We start from the raw sequence: 17,004 nt of genomic DNA, 5'->3' as shown, positions 1-17,004 counted from the left end.
GCGGTGTTCATAGATGGATGCCTGTGAAGCAATAACACACGGGAAAGAAAGGAGTGCAACAGAGAGAAAGAGAGGGAGAGGCAGCGAGTGGGAGAATTTTAATCGTCAATAGACTCTCTTTCTTTCTTTAACTCTTGAACCCACACGCCAAAAAGAAGGTAAGGCACAAATCTTTCATTTGCACATCGTCACTAGCTTTTAGAAGTCGCACAATCTTTATGGGTTACTGTGGGGTCTCTAAAGTTAAACCTTAACAAATGTCCAGCATAGGTAAAAATCCAATGTTTATGTGTTATATTTTGTACAGCAAAGTAGGTGTGACTGCGTATATTCTGTTCCCGTGCCCACTGACACAAAAACAGGTGAGGTGTAGGTGCATGTTTGAAGAGGGCCCCAAGGCAGATTTGGCGCCAAGAAATAACATTCTTGTCTCTTTAGTCATGAATTTGTACAAGGACAACTGGCACATACATCTTACAAGTGTACAACATACAATGTGTTTATTTCTGATCTAGCGACAGTTGATTGAGTCTGAAAGTAAGACCAAATCATTTTATTTCAGCCACTATATAAACACTTAGAGGGTACCCTTATATTGTATAAACACCCTTATCGTACAATATGATTCAGAGGTTAGGTATGCAGGACGTTTTTATGCTTAAATTAATCCCACATGCATGCAACAAAGTAAAGATTCCAGCATTAAACTGCTTAAACGATTTTAGACACATTGAATTCAGTTTCCAAACAGTCAGAGGTTTAGATTATACTGTATATTATCTGTTTTTGATGTGGAAATCTTTGGCAAGTTGCACAAGAAACCCATACTTGTATGCAATCTTGCTTTTTGTTCATGTTACATGTCAGTCAGTTGTCAGTGAAATAGGAGTTGGTTTTAGGCTTTTTAAAAAGATTAATAAACCACATCAAAGTTGTCATCGAGTTTAAACTTTTATCAAATGATGTGCTTTGTCACTGTCAGCTTACCTCAATAGCTGCCATGAATGAGACGCTGAAGGTGGGACAACTTCTGACCAGCCCGAGCAGCTCTTGGCAGGCAGAGGTGCTCCGAGGAGTCCAGATTACCGCTACCTTGCTCATTTTCCTGGTGAGAGATCCCGTTCATAATGCAAATATCTCCTGCTTGCAGGATGGACGTGATTTTGCAAGAAATATGGTATTGAAGTTGTTGCTTTTGCGCAACAACGGCAGCCTAGTGGTAAAGATGTCTGCCTCATTGTTCTGAGGTTCGAATCACGCTTGGGTTCTCAGCATCTACAGGAGTTTTTGAAAAGAGGTGTAAAAATATTTAGGATAGGACATGGTCATTCATCAACCATAGATTCCTTTGGAGTGGTCATGTGGCCAGAATAACTTCACTTTTGTGTTTTGTGTGTATGTTTGCGTACATTGTATTTGCTTTCATTTCGCCTTGTTTTACTCTGCTGTCTGCAGCCAGGTCGGTATTGCAAGAGAATCTCTTCTCGATTGTCTTACCTGGATGAATAAGGGTTAAATAAATAAATCAAATACAACAATGATTTAACAAGGTACGAAACAAATACATATTAATATGCAACAGATTATTTCTACAAATCTCTGCAAGTGCTTGCATTTCCAAATACTGTAATCACTTTTACAGCATTCCCAGGAAATCACAATGTCTGGTCAAAGGTGAGCTATTTTAGAACAGGCTCGCACATAGATATAAACATAGGTAGATACAACATGCCCCTTTTGAGCTGCGTGCCTACAGCGACGCTAAGCTAGTAGCGACAAAGTCGTCATCTGATTCTTATGTTTGTGAATGGCAAGAAGACCGAAAGAACAAGGATGCCGGTACATTATGCTGCATACGGTTGCGCAAAATATTTTTCGGCTTTAATTTCAATCTGATCTGTATGCATAGCACAAGGTTTGGCATAAAAGTAAACGTCCTGAAAATCAGTTCAGAAATGAAGTTACGACCTAATTTCAATGTCCATGCTTTGCCTTTGATGGGAACATGGCTCATGCCAACATGGCCGCCACGTAACCAGATCGATTAGCTGGGCTGCTACAGCGCACTGGTGTATCTTAGTCGTCTCTTCATATCTGTGGGCCTGCAAGCTCCTCACGTGGTCCTTGTGGGCTGTCTGGTGCCTGCGGGCACCGTGTTGGTGACCCCTGCCTTAGGTGTCAAACTCAAGGCCAGAACCAGCCTTCCACATCCTTTAATGTGGCCCACTAACGCACAAAGTGTTAAACTCATGGATTTGTTCTTTTTATTTTATTTTATTTCTTTTGACAGATATTACAAATCCCATCACCAAATCCCTTCTTAGCATCAATTGAACACTTTGATTTCCACTATTTTCCATGACTTCTGATTCCAAATTAAAATTGTTGTTGAAAACAATAATGAATCAAAAGTAGGGGCAATTTTGTAGATGTAATAATATAATGAAGTAAATAGACATGTACATGGCTTTCCCAGCTATAAAGGTCCTCCAAGAGAAACCGTAACTAGTGGTCCGTAAAAAAAATGAGTTTAACAGTTGACATAACTGCTTGTTTTCTGGTTAAAGAAAAGGACCTTCCCTGAACTGTTTACCACAATTATCCAAAATGTCTTGGTAAGATGAAGAATTGAAAGTTGGGGGGGAACTATGGGATCGAGCACAACCCAATTAATTAAGAGTTGTGTCTCAATGTTCGCGTTGGGTATTTGATGAGTTGTCTTTGCATAAAAAAAAAAAAAATCAATGTCTTTCTCTTTCTTGCTTCAGGTGGGTGTCCCTCTAAATGTGCTGGTGGTTTGGGCGCTCGGGCAGAGTCGACGCCATCTCATTCGCAGAGGCAGCAGGGAAGAGACACGTGCTGCAAGCAGTTTTAGAATCTATGTCCTCAACCTGGCGCTCGCTGACCTGGTGCTAATCCTTCGGACACCCCTCATGTTAGGATACCTCGCCCACCACAACAGTTGGCCGTTTGGTTTTGCCCTTTGCCGCATGGTTATGTTCCTGCGAGGCTTAGGGTTGTACGTCTCGGCCTTCCTCATCTGTGCCGTGGCCCTGGAACGATGCCTGTGTCTACTGAGGCCTGTGTGGGCTCGACTGCGCCGCCCCGCCTGGGCCGTTCCTTTGGCCTGTGGCTTGTCATGGCTCCTAGCCACCATCCTGTCCGCCCCCTACCTGCACAGTGCTGTTCTGAAGGAGAACAACAGCACGTACCAGTGCCTGGAAAGTGGAAAGTTTGACACAGGGCTGTTTGTCACTGAGACCGTAGCGGGTTTTATCTTGCCACTGCTGGTGTTTTTGGGAAGTAATTTGGCAATTTTGCATATGATCCAGCAATCTGTGCCAATTAGTCCAACCTCTTCCTCCCCGTCATCTTCACGCAGGATGACTAGGATGTATCACGTGCTCTTTTTTACCATGCTGCTCTTTCTCATTTGCTGGGTGCCCTACTTTGTGTGCCGATTCCTGCGGGCCCTGGGCGAAGGCCGACTTGAGAGGGCTGCATTATATAAAAGTGCATCTTATGGAACGTACATCTCTCTGTACCTAGTGTACACCAAAAGTGCCCTTAACCCTGTGCTCTATGTATTCGCTGCCCGCGGCCTTGGCCGTGCCGTCCGAGCTTCAGTCGCCTCGACCATTGAACGACTCTTCAATGATGACTCCACTGATTCCATCCGGAAAAGATCACTCAAAAAATCAGCCATTCAAAGCAAATAGATCTCAAACAACTTGTCACATTGATTGGACGCAATCGAGTCACAATGTGATACTGACTGTTTCTGCAGTAGCTTGCGTCAGCATCTGGCTGGGTTCAATTAATGTTGAAGCTTCCAGTGGGGACTGAGCCACATCAAGTAAATAAATGCACAATTGCTTAAAAATAACATTTATTGTTAGTTGTTGAACAAAAGGATAAGCATGGTTACGGTTCCACTTTACTGAACATTCAAATAGAACATATTTCTTTTCATTAGGGATCTTCTTGATTATGTAAACTGGACAGGATACTGTAGCTACAAATGTTGGGAGACATCTTTTAATACATTTTTCAGTTAGGGGTTGATTCAAAGCCACTGATTCATCTCCTTTTACTTCCAATTTTGTGATAGGTTTTTTTGTGTTGCAGCATGACTGCGCCCCATTGCACAAATCAAAGGCTATAAACCGTGGTTGAATGGGTGTGGTGCAAAATCATTTAAGAGTCCTTACCTCAAAACCATCAAACATCTTGAATTAGTTGAATTCAACCAGATTGTGATGATCTTCTGGATCATTTTGACAAAACCTCCCAGACTAAAGAATCTTCACATAACATTTTCCCTGTCGAGATAGACTTGGTGTATAATTATGGAGGTGTTTGAAACATCATAAAATGCGCAAAAGGGTCAAGAATTGTGAGGAACTGAATATTTGATGAGAGATTATTTTTATTATTCTTACGAATGTAGACTTTTACAATTCTAAAAATATTTTTAAACAAAGTGGCTCCGAGTACTCAATTACTGCAGCTATTCCAAAATACATTTGCAGTACCACATAACACTTCTATACACATCTTTTGAGTTTCTTGTAAAAATATGTAGCAGGTGGTTAGTTGCCTTTGGAACAAGAGGAAACACTGACAGGGAACAATTATAAGTCGAACAGCTGATCAACATGTTTATGTGCTTGTGTAAGTAGGTCCTTGGCATTTTTTACCGCTTCTGACTTTTGCAAGATTGCTCCCAGTTTGAGCGATATGGCCTCACAGTCGTTCTCCGGGACCTGTTTTCTCAAACGAGCCTGAGGAAAAATAAAAATATTAAAGCACTGAGGATATACATTTGATCGTTGCTTTGTTTTTTGTTTTTTTGAAGTGGTGGTGGTGGGTTTTACCCAATACTCTTAGCACATTACTCCATCAATGCTATTTAGAACTTGCAGTTCCTCTGGGGAGGAAATGCAACTCAGCCATTTTAACCACATTTTCTGAGAGTGAATCCCTTTAACAATGAAAACAGCTATAATGCAATACTGTAGGAACTTGTGAAACACATTTACATTATTGCGAAAGTATGCACCATTCATGCTCACCTCCAAGGTTGTTTCATCCTTCCGTGGAGGGTATGAAGGGAGGCCAAGGACTGTTTGCTTGCTTCTCAGTAATATCTGACAGGAAGAGACCACACGTCTAATAGCTGCACAACACTGCCACTCTCTTCACAGATACTTCATTTACATTTCCTAGGTTTTAAATAGGGGTGTCCGAAACTACATTTTTTCAGACCGATACCAGTACGAGTATTCACTCTTGAGCGCTCACTGACACAGAATACCGATACGAGTACCTTTGATACATCAAATTTCAATTAACACAATGTCAGACAATTGTGAACAAAGACCTTTCTTTCTTTCCGATGCACATGATGACTCACCAATGTGTCAAACTGCCGCAGTGACGCGCCAACTACTGGTGAGGATGGCTTACTCAAAGTAAGATTTTTTTTGCCTAAGTATCAGTGGCTGGTATCGGCAGCCTTCACAAGTACCCGATACCTTAAAATAAGGCCAATATCAGCCCGATACTGACACCTGGTATAGGTATTCACCTATCTCTAGTTTTAACATCACTAAGTCAAATCACTGGCTCACTCCTACAGTGCATCCGTAAAGTAAGTATTCACAATGCTTATTTCAAAACAGAGACAAACATCATCCTGTCGTGACATGTATTTTTGACAAGCTTGGCACACTTCTCTTTGGGCTATTTTGCTTATTCCTCAGCACCTCACAAACTCCATCAGTTTGGATGAGTTGTCCTAAAGTCACTGCTTTCATCGGCATGTTCTCCTGATGGTCAAGAGCGCTCTCGAGCAGGTTCCCTTCCATACTGACTAGTCTCCCAGTTCCTGCTGCTAAAAAACATCACTTCAAAATCATGCTGCCCCACCATGCTTCACTGTATGGATGGTGTTGGCCAGGTGATGAGCCGTGCCTGGTTTTTCCAAATATGACTCCTGGCGTTCCCGCCAAAGACTTCACAGTCTTTGTCTCATCAGACCAGAGAATTGTGTCTCTTATGGTCAGGTGCCTTAAGTGGCTTCTGTCAGGCCATTCTACCACACATGTCTGATTGGTGGCTTGCTGTAGAGAAGGTCGTTCTTCCAAAAAAATCTCTCTTTCCACAAAGGAATTCTGGAGTTCTGGCAGAATGAACATCAGGTTCTTGGTCACCTCTCTGACCAAAAGCCCTTCTCCACGATCGCTCGCTTTAGACAGGTGGCCAGCTGTAGGAAGGTGGTTCTGAACATGTTCCATTTATGGATGATGGAGGCCACCGCACTCATTGGGACAACAAAATGTTTTGTACCCTTCCCCCGATCTGCACCTCAAGACAATCATGTCGCGGAGGTCTACAGACAATTCCTTTTCCTTAATGCTCGGTTTGGGTTCTGACATTCAATGTCAACTTTGGGACCTAATATAGACAGGTGTGTGCCTTTCCAAATAATGTCTAATCAAATTAAGATCTAGAAACATCTCAAGAATTATCACTGTAAACAAGATGCACGAGCTCAATACTGAGCCTCATGGCAAAGGCTGTGTATACCAACATACAGGTGATATCTTTTCTTTCTTATCTCTTTTTAATACATCTGGAAAAAAAACTTTTTTTTACATCATCACTATGGTGTGTAGAATTTTAAAGAAAAAATGAATTAAATCAATTTTGTAATGAGACTGTAACATAAAGGTATGTAGAAAAGGTTTTGCACTGTGAATACTGTCCGGCAGTGCATCTGTTGATCAATTGTCAGGTAGCAGTATCTCAAACACTCAAGATTTATGTTGCTAAAAATGCACAAGTATAAAAGTGATCAGGCAAAGTCTAATTTACAATTACAATTGCATGTTTTCACTTCTTAATTCAGAAAATGTATCTGTATGTCTTGCACCTCCTTAGCTTTGGCCTCCTCCTCTTCTAGCTGTTCTCTCAGAGAATTGCATTCATGCTGCAAAGAGGATGTCTGCTTTTCTGTGCTCTCCAGCACACTGACCACAGCCCTCAGGTCTTCCTGAAAACACAGGTTTAACCCTTACACAAGAGGAAATTGCTACGTTTTCTTTAGGATGCGGATTTTGCACGCAAATCAGTGCGTCTCTTCAACACATTATATAAAATTGTATATGTGAAATTGTTTCTTCTTTTCTGTGATGAGAATCATGACATTAGCAGCCAACTGCTTTGACAGTGAATGCATCCAATCCAACCTCACCTCCAGGGAACTCAGAGTTTGCTTATCAGGCACAGACTTCTTTCTCTCCTGCGATGAGGGCCCGAACTCTTTATGTTTCTGCACTGGAACTTGAAGCTCTGCACACCGAGTTAGGAACCTAAAAAGGTATTGAATGTAAGGCGGGGGATTTAAGGGGATTTGTTCCACTATTTCTAAGTTATTCCTCACCTGTTTTTCACAATATTTAGATGTTCCTGGCTCTTCTTCTTCTCTGTCTGTCCCAAACCAAGAGTTGTCCTGAAAACATAGACACACAAGAGTGTCACTGAGCTTTAATTTCTTATTGAGGGTGTCCAAAATTTTCCATACATACATTTACATTTCTATAGTGTGCTCTTTATATAGTGTGCTCTACATGACTACCATTGTTAAATAAATAAATAAATAAATAAATAAAATCAGTGTCTTTCCTCCACTGCTGATGAACACATATTAGCACAGTTGGAGTTATGCTTGTTGGTTATATCTTCAAATACCAACAAAGATAAAAATCAAGTGGGTTGACATCTGGGAGGCCACTCCACACAGAACCACAACAACCAATCCAATTATCTGGAAACTGCTGGTCCAACCGTTGACGGATTTGACGCACATGTATACTACTGTATAACAACATGGAGCTCCATCTTGCTTGAAGTCAACTGGGAAGTTGCAATCCTCGTTTAGCAGGGATGAAAAATCTATTCTTGCAACGTGTTAAGATCCTTTTCAGCATTAAAATTTACATAAACATAAAATTATCCAGCAATTCTATCACCACATATCCAGGCCCACACCAGCAATTTAGCGGCACCTTTTTCATCTTCGTCTGATTTATCCATTGAGAAATAACAATATTCCAATAACATATGTTTTGACGATTAAACTCTTTCCCAAGTTTTCTGTTAAATTCGATTGCAAACATGCATCTGCTTCCTGAGCCAAGTTTCAGTATGATTTAAATTTGTGGTGCGGCACTTTATTTGAACACAATTTATTGGGTATCTAAAATATATTTGAAAAAATAAATGTTAAAGACGATATGTACGGAAAAGGGGGCACCTTGTGTAACTTTAAAATAACTTTTTTTTTTTTTAAAAGAGCCAAACCCACAGTATTGCTAGGTTCATCATATCCTCCAGTGCAACGATGGAGGATCTCTGGATCTTCTTCAGGTTTCTTGGGCCTTGGACTTTGTGGGTAATTGCAGCCATTATGCAGAAGTGTCAAGAAGCAGACAAGACAAGCACATAGAAGACACAGTGTCATGACTTTGTAACACATTGTAGATACACTTAATGGAGTCATTGTAAAATATGAGACACTGGCAAGTTAAGTCGGACCTAAATTATATAAATGCCATTGTAAACTCGTGCGTGTGTGTATGTATGTACAGTACACAGTACAGTGTGTACATCTATGAGGTCGATCAAAAATAAGCGTTCTGTTAGTAAACTCTGGGGGTGGGGGGGACACAGACCGTTTCTTTGCTTTGTCCATTTCTGGCGTTTGGTCTTGCCATTGTTGTCGTCAGCGGGCGGCGGATCCTTCAGTAACATATAACAAGTCTGTGAGAAGCAGCAAGCGGTGTCGACATCAAAATCACAATTTTCTTTTACCGAGTGATCGGTTGCTGGCTGAGTTTTCTTTTGAGACTTGCGTTTTAGCCTGGGTACTTTCGCTGCTTCCGGATTGGAACCACGTACAGGCTTCATTATTGATAGTGATTACGTCCGTAATATTTGGCTTGAGCAAGAATCAATTTTTCAATTATATCTAACAGCAACAAAAAATGTTATTTACAAGTTGCCAAACGTCCATGGCCGTTGATTTACAGCACTTTGGACCGTTTCCGCGCCAGTTTGACATGCATGTACAAACGCGCATGCGTGCATTTAAATCATTACCCCATTTTTTTCCCTTCTCAGGTAAAATTTGTTTTTGCCAGCACGCCTTTATCAGAACTATAGACACAAATCATGCCATTCCCTTTCACTTTTAACTTAAGTATACAACCAAGTCACTGGAGATTGTCCCCTGTACTCTCATTCTTCAGAGACTGGAAAGACTTCGCTGAATCGCATCCTGAGAGTCTCCCCGCAGGGACAACTGTACATTTGCAAAGGCCCATTTTGCTGAGGCGCTACTCGGCTAAGCGATGGAAAATTGAATTTATTCGATCACTGAATCGAAAAGCAACTGATTCCTTTATTTACTTTTATGAAAAATATTTGATTGTAGGGATACAAATCTCCGTTGTTGGATAACGGCTGGGAATTATGTTACTATTATTGCAGGTAGCCAACTGTACAATGAAAAAGCAGTTGCATTGTTGAGCAAAATTGAATCTTTAACTGAAAAAACAGTTTTGCATACACGGTTTTCACATGAACATGTTTGTGTTTCAATTGCAAATGTGTGTAATTGTATTAAAATATTTCACTTTGACTTACTGGTTTTATTGAGGATACAAAACATTTAAGCTCAATGAGTGAATTTGTCAGGCTCAGACCAAGAGGATGTACACACCAAATACAAAAAAAAAAAAGTATTCTAAAAAGCCAAAGCCATTCAAGGTTCTCCAAAATGCAGTGGTCGTCACATATTAACATCATCGTTGTTCTCAGTCTTTCTTTAAGGTCTGTCACACCCTCCCTGGGATGTGAAATTTGCCTGTGAAGCGTCCATGATGAATCAGGTCAAACGGGCTGAGGACCTTCCTGATACCAAGCATGTTTCCTTGTGCAATCCTCTTGTAGGTCCATGGGTTCTGGTTGTTCTCCTCCATATCCGCCTGCCTCTGATGGAAGGCTTCTAGGCTCGCTCTACTCATCACCTGCAGGAGACACCATGTTGTAAAAATTAATATAATGAACAGTTACAGTTCTTGTAATTTCCTAACCTTTTGGGAGGAGTGGTTCACAACTGCAATCACATCCTATTACTGAAAATATGAGGTTCCTTACGAATTTACAACCACTACCACCGTCTCGACTGCCCTGTGTGCAAACTTCTGTATTACTACAAGAACACAGTGGCACGACACCTATGCAAAAGCTAGTTACCGGTACTTTTAAAATTGGAGTAGTAATGTCACTGCTTTTGATTTAAATTTGTTAACTCATTCACAGCCAGCCTTCCCAGTTACCATGGGTATTTGACTTCTAAAGCCATCAATGGCAGTGAATGTGTTAAAATCATCCCCTCTTGGTCACATTCAATTTTATATGTGAATCAACAAAACGACAAGCTACAGAACCTGTGTAATAAAACATCACCACATACCAATCCAATAATAGCAAATATAAGCGCCCGAAACGTTGCCTCGTTTAAATTAAAACCATCAAAAATATATTATTTTTTCAGTCAGTATAATATTGTGGTTGTAGTTTGCAGTGGTGTAGCTTCAACTCCATCACACAGATGCTAAACAAAATATTAAAAACAACAAGATGCACATTACAATAATATTTTTTTTTAAATGAATACGATGTGGTAACCAAACTTTTTTTTTTTTTTTTTATAAATGGGAGATATTTTTATTTGCTTCTTTTGAATGTCATCATATTTTGGCCGGTGAGTGTACTTTATTTGTATTCTCACCTTAGCAGGGAAGGGCAGCTTCTTTGCTACTTCTATCAAGATATGCTCCACTTCCCCCAGCTCCACCTTTCCTCCCACTTCCACAATGAGGCGACCGAAGCGGATTGGCGTCACATAGTGGTCGATGGCTCCCTTGCCTCCACCCATGCGCTGACCCAGCCCTTTGCGTGTGATTGGCTTGTAAGGGGCATTGATGCGCCAGCGAGCAAACGTAGTACGGGAATCCATCTTGCGGTTAATTGTTAGACGCATCATCTCTAGGTGACCCCAATGAATGTAGCCCCCTCCCATTGCCTAAGCATCAGAAGGAGAAGAGATTTAAATGTCGTGGTAATAATTAATGAAAATTTGTCTTAAAAAATAAATGAATAAAAATAAATTCTTTTCATTCTGGCATTAAGCAAATAGAAAGAATTTTGGTCATCCTAATTGACCTAAAACAGGAACATTTAGTCGTATTTCATGTTAGACAATGACATTTGTAAAAAAGTGCATGCATTTTTAAATGTTTTTTTAAATATAGATGTAAACTTTTCGTTTCAACTGTAGATGTACTTTACCACTATTGCATACTGTCCAGACGTGAAAGTATTTGCTGCCCGAGCCGGGCCTTGAATGTCCCGGAGTCTCTTCATCTCCTTCTTCACTTTTTTTAAATTGGGCACCTTGTTCATAAACTTCAGTTTGGGTTTCTCTGGCAGCACCACATCTTTAAAAAGGTAAAACAAAAGGCGACAGAACTGTCACAATGCAGTCAAATCCTTCCAGACAGACATGGAACGTGTTGTGTGTATGAGAAAGGGAGGTTTCGATTTGGAATAGTTACCACTGTAGTCAGGGGGGATTTCTAATGTCTTCAGTCCAGCAGTTAGAACTTTTAAGTGAGTGTGCCGTAGACCTGTATAAAAAGAGTGGCATGAGTTTGACCACATGCAGGACAAAACCCAATCATCATTGATTGCTTACAGTTTGCCTAATAGTATAATTGTTTCATTTTCAACTTACTGTCACAATATCAATTAAAAATACAAATGTGCTTGATAAGAAATTAAAAAAAAAATAATAATTCCCAGGTCAGAGAAGATCGATGAAGACATTGTTCTTGGTTGCTCATGTGAAGCCATTTAATTACCATTAATGTTTAAATACGGTCCAGCAACAATAATAACTTCTCCCACCATGAAATTGGACGCGAAAAGACTACCGCTGCAAGTTAATAACTTACCGTGTTGGTGACCGTGAGCGCAGACGGCGGCCACGCTCCCCACAGCAGCCTTGACCAGAGCGATCATCATTTGTATTTGTCTCGAGAGAGGCACTGCAAGGATTAAAACATCACGTCTCGCCGTCGCCGGGATAACATTTTTCCTAGCGTATTATTAGTCAACTCTGCTCTGCACTGCAGAAGGTCGTCACTTCACTTCCGTCCTTCTCGCCGTGTTGCTTTGCGCTTCACTAGCGCCGCCTGTCGAGCAGGCGTGTGGAAGGACAGCGGAGTCACAGACACAATCCAAACACAGCAGTAGCACTGAACAATGCAACTCTTATTTCGCTAGTCTCCTCCACTTATAAAAAAGAATAGAAAAGATACAATCATTTTCAACAAGGGACGATAAATACTGAAAGGGGTGGGGCCTATGCAAAGTACAATTTCAAAACAATGACAATTTGCTTTATTCTGCATGTGTGGAGGTGCTACTACATTATTTGGGAGTTCTTTGTTTGCTCCACCATTGTCAAATTAACACAAGATAGAATTATAGACAGAATAGCACATTTTATTGCAAAATTACCTTTGTATTAGATAACAGCACATCTACCATTAAACCCAACTGCAAGGAATCATCACAACACTCAACATGATCAAAAAATGTATATACAGTGCAGAAGAGTTCTGATATTCCTCCACATCGATCTGATTGAAGATACTTATGAAACATAAGTTTCTCTTCCAGACAAGGTTGACTGCACGAGTCTTGTACGAGTTGGAACAAACAGCATCTAGTGGCTAAGAGTGAAACATAACGGTTGTTGACATGTCTCACACAGTGTAGCTGTTGAGCTTAAATCCCATGGTACAGGAGGTCATATTTGGGGATATTTTTGGGATCGATGGGACTCTGGACAATCATTTTCCCCCGCATGGCTCCTCTGTATATAACCTCAATAAGATCCATGAAATCCTGTTTGGTTTTGAAGCTGCCAACAAACTTGGTGTGATCTGGTGAGCTGAAGGGAAGCAAAAACATTTTGTTTGTAGCACGTGACTTGTTTTCTTCTACCCTGGTACTAACTACAACACAGTACTGGAAAAAAGGAGTCATTAGGCTGTTGCTTTAACCATGATGTAATGAGAAACATAACATAGATTTCCATATTATGCTTATTAGGAGAGTACATCCTGGTCCATGGAGCATGGTTATGATTTGGAGGAACATTCCCATGAATGAAATTGTGAAAACAAATGCCTATATCCACACCTTTATCCAGACTCTCACTGTAACACTCTAGAGTCATGCTTTGTTGACATATTGTTTAACATTTAACCAATAAAGGTCTCACCCATAGTCCACTTTCATGTGCTGCCCGTTGAAAAAGAACACAGTTGATGGGATGTAACTGATATCAAAGTATCTGGTGTAAATAGGCGCTTTATCCACATCGACGATGTAGATGGACGCCATGTTACTTAGGTCATGTGCCGTTTTTGACAGCTATAAAAGAACACAATCAGCGATTATACATCAAGCAGCGCATTTCACGGCGAGCAAAAATACAGGATTACTTACAATTTCATCAAGCTGTAGACAAACCGAGTCTTCATCCCTCCCAAACCTCAAAACAACCACCTTTTCCGCTACTGTCTTGACAACGTCATCTATGTCTTTTTTGCAGCTCAATTTGTGTAAAAATAAACTCATTTTCAGGATCAGCAACTGTTTTTTTTTTCCGCCGGAGGAAGTCGTCACTATAGTGTAACACCCTGAACGTACCGTGGGGAAAATATATCGCCTTAACTTTTAGTGTCGAAAATAAATTGTTCAAGTGTTAGCTATCTTTTTCGAAAATGTTAGATAATTAAAAGGCACGAAAACAAAAACTAAATACACCAGACAATATTTATTTATTGCATACAATGGTGGTGTATATATATTTTTTAAACGCGCTGCGCCGTTTCAATACGACATATTGTAACGTTACACTGCAAAATAACGTGACCTCCACACGATTACCAAGCATGGACCCCAAAATAATCAACCCAGTGACTGTAATGGCAATGGAATAGTGGGATTTTTTTTTTAAACTATAAACTGTGAAAAAGACAAATTCCCGTCAATAAGATTTGTTGCATTTGTCGTTGTTCCGGTTGTGTCTGTCAGCGCTACATCCGCGTAGTCCCACTTGTTTTGACATGTTACGACGATTCCTTACTCCGCGACATTTAAATGAACTATGGAAAAGCAGCAGTGTTGTGTTCTCTCGTGTCAACAAAACGCAAGCCGTCGGGGTTTCGCCAGCCCTCTCCGCCTGGCACCCAAGTCGTCCCTTCAGTACTGGTTGTCCACAGAAAAAGGAGAATGTTGACTTGGACAAATGGAAATCCGTAATGAGAGCACAGTCTTCTTCAGCTGAGCAAGAAGATGCTGAGGATGAGGACGCAAGTGACGAGGATGAAATCCTTGAAGGCAGTTTGAAGAACAGTCTGGAGGCAGCTCGGGAGCTGGTTGCAATGTGGCGGCTAGCTGGTAAACTGGTACCTCAAGAGATGTCTGATGACAAATTAAAGATCCTGGCAGACCTCACCACGAAGTCTGCAAGAAAAAAGTACTTGAAGTACCTGGCTTTGAAAGAAGGCCATAAAAGAGTGCGCAAGGAGAAGCAGCAGCAAAAGAAAGCAGCAAGGGAAGCGTCGCTAGAGCAGAAAAGAGCTCAAGGTGCAGATGGAGACCAGAAAGAATTAAAAAACACTTTCATACCCCAGTTCTGGAATCGCAACCTTGACCGAGTGCTGGCCTGGAGGTGCATCCAGGCCATGTTGTTTGACCAGCCTCTGGTCTTTGACATGAGCTACGAGTCCAACATGTCCAGGCGGGAGATTGAAAACACAGTGTCCCAGCTGATAGAGGTGGAAGGAGCGAACAGACGTGCCAAGGAGCCTTACCATCTACATTTTTGTAACCTACAACCAGATGGAGCCTACATGAAGGAGTTGCTCAAGCGCTATGGTGCAGAAACCTGGGATCGTCTGCTCATCACCAGCACAGAATGTCAGGCTGTTGATCTGTTTCCTCGTGATCGCCTCGTTTACCTCACTGCGGACTCACCCAATGTTCTCCGCACCTTTGACCACTCAAAAGTCTACATCATCGGTGCTCTCGTGGACCGGTCGATTCTCTCCGGTTTGTCATTGGCCAATGCCAAGCGCCTGAAGTTGGCCACGGCCCGTCTACCACTGGATGAGTTCCTCCACTGGGAGATGGGAGCCAAAAATCTGACCCTGGACCAGATGATACGCATAATGATAAGCATGAAGGAAACAGGGAAATGGGAGGAGGCACTGAAATTTGTGCCCAAAAGGAAGTATGTTGACTTTTACCAGATGGAGCAACAAATCACCAATCACGGATCAGGAGAGAATGGGGACAAGTCTTCAAAACCCACAGGTCTAAAAAGTAAGAAGACTGTCAGAAGTGGGGACCAAAATGCATACAAGCTTCAAGGAGGGCCTGGGTTCACTGGGCTGAACCAAGTATCTGGACCACCTCGAAACAGAGAGAGCAAAACAGCTGCAACCAGAGTGCGAGCATCTCTTAAGAGTAGCATGGAAGGAAGACGTGAGAGCAAAAGCAGGGTGTGGTGGGACAATTAAGGACATAGTAAAATGGACACATTGTTTCCGTTTACACTTACGCAAGAATGTCATACTAAAGTGAATAAAATATCAATATACTGTTGTTCTGGGGGTATCTCCATTTCTTTTCTATTGAAGTTCCTTCAATATGTAGTTACTCAACAGACATTTTGAACAGTAGAACCTGCTTTGGTCTTTATTAAATTAGCAGACAATATTACACAACTTTGTCCGGTATTTTTAAAGAAAAACAACCTTCCTGTTATTATTTCATTCATCTTCCGTTCCGCTTATCCTCACTAGGGTTGCGGGTGTGCTGGAGCCTATCACAGCAATCTACGGGCGAGAGGCGGGATACACCCTGACCTGGTCGCCAGCCAATCGCAGGGCACATATAAACAAACAACAATTTGCGCACACATTCACACTTAAGAGCAATTTAAAGTCTTCAATCAACCAACCATGTATGTTTTTGGTATGTGGGAGGAAACCAGAGTGCCTGGAGAAAACGCACACAGGCACGGGGAGAACATGCAAACTCCTTACAGGCGGGGCTGGGATTTGAACACTGGTCCGAAGAACTGTGAGGCAGATGTGCTAACCAGTCGTGCACCGTGCCACCACCTTCCTGTTAATTATAGTAAAAAGCTATGCCACCTCCCCCCAAAACAAAAAAAATATTAACAGAAAACTAACTGCATACAAGTTCAAGTTTCCCAAGCATTTTCAACTCCTTAAATACTTTCTGTAATGGCAGCAAATGTATTTCTGCATTTTACTGCTCCATGTCATCATTCTTCAGCATACAAACAGAATAATCGCATGACCATAAATGTTTACAGATCCTTTAAGGTGTCATGTTTTACCAAACCAACTGTTTATAGTATTTGGGATGTAATATTGGCTCTATGGTGTTTCAGTCAATGTGAAATATGAATTAAAATCATCCACATATTCCAAGTTCCAGATGTTTTTTTCTGCCGAGAGGCCTGAAATCAGGTCATTCCAATTTCTCGAGCTGATCTACGCCAGTAGCGAAGACTTCCGCCTACCTCTCAGCTCCCAAGCCAGCGCTGTCATCATAACAAAAACACGTGCTCTCACAAATGGCTCTCTACACGGAGGCAACCAATCAGAGGAAAGGGGGCGATCTTGGCCAAATATGGATGAAGCGGATATAAAACTGTCAAACAGAAGTAGCTGTCAGAGGGGCCTTTTCTGGACACTCGTATGACAAAACAAAGGCGGTTTTTGAAATGAAATTGACACTTTTATACTAAGTCCACGTTAG

General features: G+C 41.3%; 5 protein-coding genes across 5 annotated transcripts; 2 read left to right on the top strand and 3 right to left on the bottom strand.

Moving 5' to 3' along the window:
* LOC133472489 (C3a anaphylatoxin chemotactic receptor) lies at positions 1 to 4,298 on the top strand. Its single transcript, XM_061763356.1, has 3 exons — positions 1 to 158; positions 983 to 1,108; positions 2,769 to 4,298. Exons 2-3 carry the CDS (start codon positions 1,001 to 1,003, stop codon positions 3,717 to 3,719), a joined length of 1,059 nt encoding a protein of 352 aa, XP_061619340.1. The 5' UTR covers positions 1 to 158; positions 983 to 1,000; the 3' UTR covers positions 3,720 to 4,298.
* A 113-nt stretch (positions 4,299 to 4,411) lies between these two features.
* On the bottom strand, positions 4,412 to 9,141 carry cenpq (centromere protein Q). Its single transcript, XM_061763383.1, has 8 exons — positions 8,878 to 9,141; positions 8,739 to 8,805; positions 8,372 to 8,450; positions 7,448 to 7,516; positions 7,259 to 7,376; positions 6,938 to 7,057; positions 5,076 to 5,150; positions 4,412 to 4,784 (listed from the first exon to the last, which is right to left on the bottom strand). Exons 1-8 carry the CDS (start codon positions 8,971 to 8,973, stop codon positions 4,635 to 4,637), a joined length of 774 nt encoding a protein of 257 aa, XP_061619367.1. The 5' UTR covers positions 8,974 to 9,141; the 3' UTR covers positions 4,412 to 4,634.
* A 279-nt stretch (positions 9,142 to 9,420) lies between these two features.
* On the bottom strand, positions 9,421 to 12,366 carry mrpl16 (mitochondrial ribosomal protein L16). The gene is made up of 5 exons (XM_061763368.1): positions 12,087 to 12,366; positions 11,688 to 11,759; positions 11,422 to 11,570; positions 10,862 to 11,155; positions 9,421 to 10,094 (listed from the first exon to the last, which is right to left on the bottom strand). The coding sequence occupies exons 1-5, from the start codon at positions 12,154 to 12,156 to the stop codon at positions 9,903 to 9,905; spliced, it is 777 nt and encodes a 258-aa protein (XP_061619352.1). The 5' UTR covers positions 12,157 to 12,366; the 3' UTR covers positions 9,421 to 9,902.
* Positions 12,367 to 12,618: 252 nt separating this feature from the next.
* Positions 12,619 to 13,931, bottom strand: txnl4b (thioredoxin-like 4B). The gene is made up of 3 exons (XM_061763396.1): positions 13,651 to 13,931; positions 13,424 to 13,575; positions 12,619 to 13,090 (listed from the first exon to the last, which is right to left on the bottom strand). The coding sequence occupies exons 1-3, from the start codon at positions 13,780 to 13,782 to the stop codon at positions 12,925 to 12,927; spliced, it is 450 nt and encodes a 149-aa protein (XP_061619380.1). The 5' UTR covers positions 13,783 to 13,931; the 3' UTR covers positions 12,619 to 12,924.
* A 70-nt stretch (positions 13,932 to 14,001) lies between these two features.
* Positions 14,002 to 15,880, top strand: trmt10c (tRNA methyltransferase 10C, mitochondrial RNase P subunit). Its single transcript, XM_061763299.1, has one exon. The coding sequence runs from the start codon at positions 14,274 to 14,276 to the stop codon at positions 15,729 to 15,731; it is 1,458 nt and encodes a 485-aa protein (XP_061619283.1). The 5' UTR covers positions 14,002 to 14,273; the 3' UTR covers positions 15,732 to 15,880.
* Positions 15,881 to 17,004: the final 1,124 nt, after the last annotated feature.

This window comes from Phyllopteryx taeniolatus, chromosome 2, assembly GCF_024500385.1.
Source record: "Phyllopteryx taeniolatus isolate TA_2022b chromosome 2, UOR_Ptae_1.2, whole genome shotgun sequence".
NCBI classification, from domain to species: Eukaryota; Metazoa; Chordata; class Actinopteri; order Syngnathiformes; family Syngnathidae; genus Phyllopteryx; species Phyllopteryx taeniolatus.
Note: the sequence above shows the minus strand (reverse complement) of the source record. Positions and strands in the feature narration are given on the sequence as shown.